The following is a 2,863-nucleotide window of genomic DNA, read 5'->3' as shown; positions in this document are numbered from 1 at the left end:
ATGGCATTTCAGGATTTTGATCTCATTTCGCAACGTCGAGAAAATGAAAGGAAACGAAAGCTGAAAAGGAGGATCACAATTGCAGTTGTTTCTACGACTGTCCTAGCCCTTGTAGCAGCTGCTGCTGTTTGTGCTGTTGTTTACAAGGATCGTTTGTACCCGAATTCTAGTCAGACTCAGAACCACGGCAATGCTCATCCGGCACATCATCCCCCGACGCAACCAGCTCAATCCCCAGCCCAGAAAGCTGTAAAAACAATATGTGCCTCCACAGATTACAAGCAAACATGCGAGGACAACCTATTCAAGGCAGTCAAGGCCAATGCATCAGCCCTGCAGCCAAAGGATCTTTTAAAGGCTTCGATGACCGCGATTTCTGGTGGGATTGATCTGGCTATGAAGATAGGAAGTTCTGTCCATTTCGACGATCCAAAGGCTAAGATAGCTTTTGATTTTTGTATGACACTACTTGGTGATGCCAAAGACGAATTGAACAGTTCCATTTCCAGCATAGATGACAAGACATCAAATGCTGGCGATCTGAACAATTGGTTGAGTGCTGTTATGTCCTACCAACAATCATGCATTGATGGATTCCCAAATGGAACTATAAAGAGTCAGCTGGAGAGTACCTTGAAAAGCTCCAAGGAACTTACGAGCAATTCCCTTGCCATGGTTTCCCTCTCTCAACTCGCTTCATTTCACGGAACCAGCATCAAACGACGTCTTTTGACAAAAGGATCGGGCATTCCTTCCCTGGACGAGGAGGGGCTTCCAAGGTGGTTGAATGATCAAGAGAGCCGAAGGATTTTGAAGGACAACACAACATTCCAGCATCCAAATGCTACCGTCGCTAAAGATGGAAGCGGAAATTACACCACCATTAATGCAGCTTTAGCAGCAATACCATCAAATTATACAGGAAGGTATGCATATGACAATCGCTTCTCAGTTTTCTCCCATGGATTAAGCTTGTTTGTGGCTGATTATGAATTTATCATAAGCAGGGCACAGCGTATCTGCCGAGACCACAATTTGCATGCTAACCACTAACGGGCTTTTTCAAATTCATGGCAATGCAGATACGTGATATATGTTAAGGCAGGAGTTTATGAAGAGACGGTCACCGTGACAAAGAAAATGGTCAATGTTACAATATACGGTGATGGATCACAAAAGAGTATAGTCACCGGGAGCAAAAACTATGTTGATGGAGTACCGACCTTCCTAACCGCAACCTTTTGTACGTCTCTAATGAAAAAATTCTTGCTGAAAGAGGAAAATAGTGAAATAGGAATTTTTACCATAAAGTGATATGCCAGGGTCTTCTGATATTCCTAAGGAGACTTGTGGGATAACTTCACTTACCTTTCGAATTTACACAACTCGAAAAATATAATCAGCCTGTCTTAGCCTACCAATCCATATAGTCATGAAGGAAACAGCATTCAAACCTAACCTGCCTTTTCCCTTTACTGAAAATAAATAAAAGACGCACTTCGCCGGTGCTAACAAATTGGAACTATCATCATATCTGCTAGCGTTACAACCTCAAGCTATATATATATATATATATAAAGGACATTCTTCTTGATATTTTCATGGTGAATCTATCTAATTCTGATACTGTCTGTTGATTGCAGCGGCATTAGGAGACGGATTTATGGCACAATCAATAGGTTTCAGAAACACTGCAGGTCCTGAAAAACATCAAGCAGTGGCCCTAAGAGTTCAGTCCGATCGCGCAATTTTTGTCAATTGTCGTATGGAGGGGTACCAAGACACATTATATGCACAAACCCACAGGCAATACTATCGAAGCTGCTACATAACAGGCACAGTTGACTTCATTTTTGGTGATGCTGCTGCTGTATTCCAGAATTGCATGATCTATGTCAGAAAGCCCATGGACAACCAACAAAACATCGTGACGGCTCAAGGAAGGGTAGACAAACGTGAAACTACAGGCATAGTTTTACAAGGTTGTCGGATTCTTGCAGACGCTTCACTCGGTCCTGTTAAAAGCCAATTCAAGAGCTATCTAGGCAGGCCCTGGAAAGAGTATTCCCGGACCATTATAATGGAAACTGAAGTTGGGGATTTCATTCATGGTGATGGATATATGCCTTGGCAGGGAAACTTCGCGCTCAATACATTGTATTATGCAGAGTATAATAACAAAGGCCCTGGAGCTCAAACTTCTGCAAGAGTGAAATGGCCTGGTTACAAAGGGCTTATCAAGAGAGATGAGGCCTTGAAATATACAGTAGGTCCCTTTATTCAAGGAGAAGGATGGTTGAAAGTTGATAATGTTCCAGTTCATTTTGGCCTATACGCCTGAGGAAGATTACATGGAATTTCTGATTCAGCGTGTCTTGTAAATGCGGCAGAGATTCATGTTGAACTGTTTTCCGAGGAGGACTACAGGGCAATTGCCTCGTTGGTGGATTTTGTATAAGATTAAAACCATGGCATGATGCTTATTTTTTCTGCGCAAGAATGATTTAAAAATAAGAAAATGTTAAAGAAGATATCGTGTTTAGAAAGAGGCAAAAGAATCACTCAACTTCTTCTTCTTTTTTTTTAACAATTTTGATCTACACTGCACAAAACAATAGACACAAGAAGAAAATTTATTTCATTAGGCCAGCCAAGAGAAAAAGAAAGAGTTGCTTCATTGTATTATCCTCTCAGAATTCCTTTATTAATTAGTCCCTAATTCCTTGACTTTCAATCTCTCATTTTAACCTCAGAAGTTCAAAGATTGGGTGATATCTAGACAAGAAAAGAAATCCATACACTTCTGTAGTCACATTTTGTATCCTGTGAATTACATTGTCAGGGTTGGGATTCTGAATTAAAG

The 2,863-nt window shown here is 41.0% G+C and overlaps 1 protein-coding gene across 1 annotated transcript; it reads left to right on the top strand.

Moving 5' to 3' along the window:
- On the top strand, nucleotides 1–2,863 carry LOC113691570 (putative pectinesterase/pectinesterase inhibitor 45). Its single transcript, XM_027209773.2, has 3 exons — nucleotides 1–926; nucleotides 1,083–1,243; nucleotides 1,644–2,863. Exons 1-3 carry the CDS (start codon nucleotides 1–3, stop codon nucleotides 2,339–2,341), a joined length of 1,785 nt encoding a protein of 594 aa, XP_027065574.2. The 3' UTR covers nucleotides 2,342–2,863.

The sequence above is a fragment of the Coffea arabica genome, chromosome 6e (assembly GCF_036785885.1).
Source record: "Coffea arabica cultivar ET-39 chromosome 6e, Coffea Arabica ET-39 HiFi, whole genome shotgun sequence".
Taxonomy (NCBI): Eukaryota; Viridiplantae; Streptophyta; class Magnoliopsida; order Gentianales; family Rubiaceae; genus Coffea; species Coffea arabica.
Note: the sequence above shows the minus strand (reverse complement) of the source record. Positions and strands in the feature narration are given on the sequence as shown.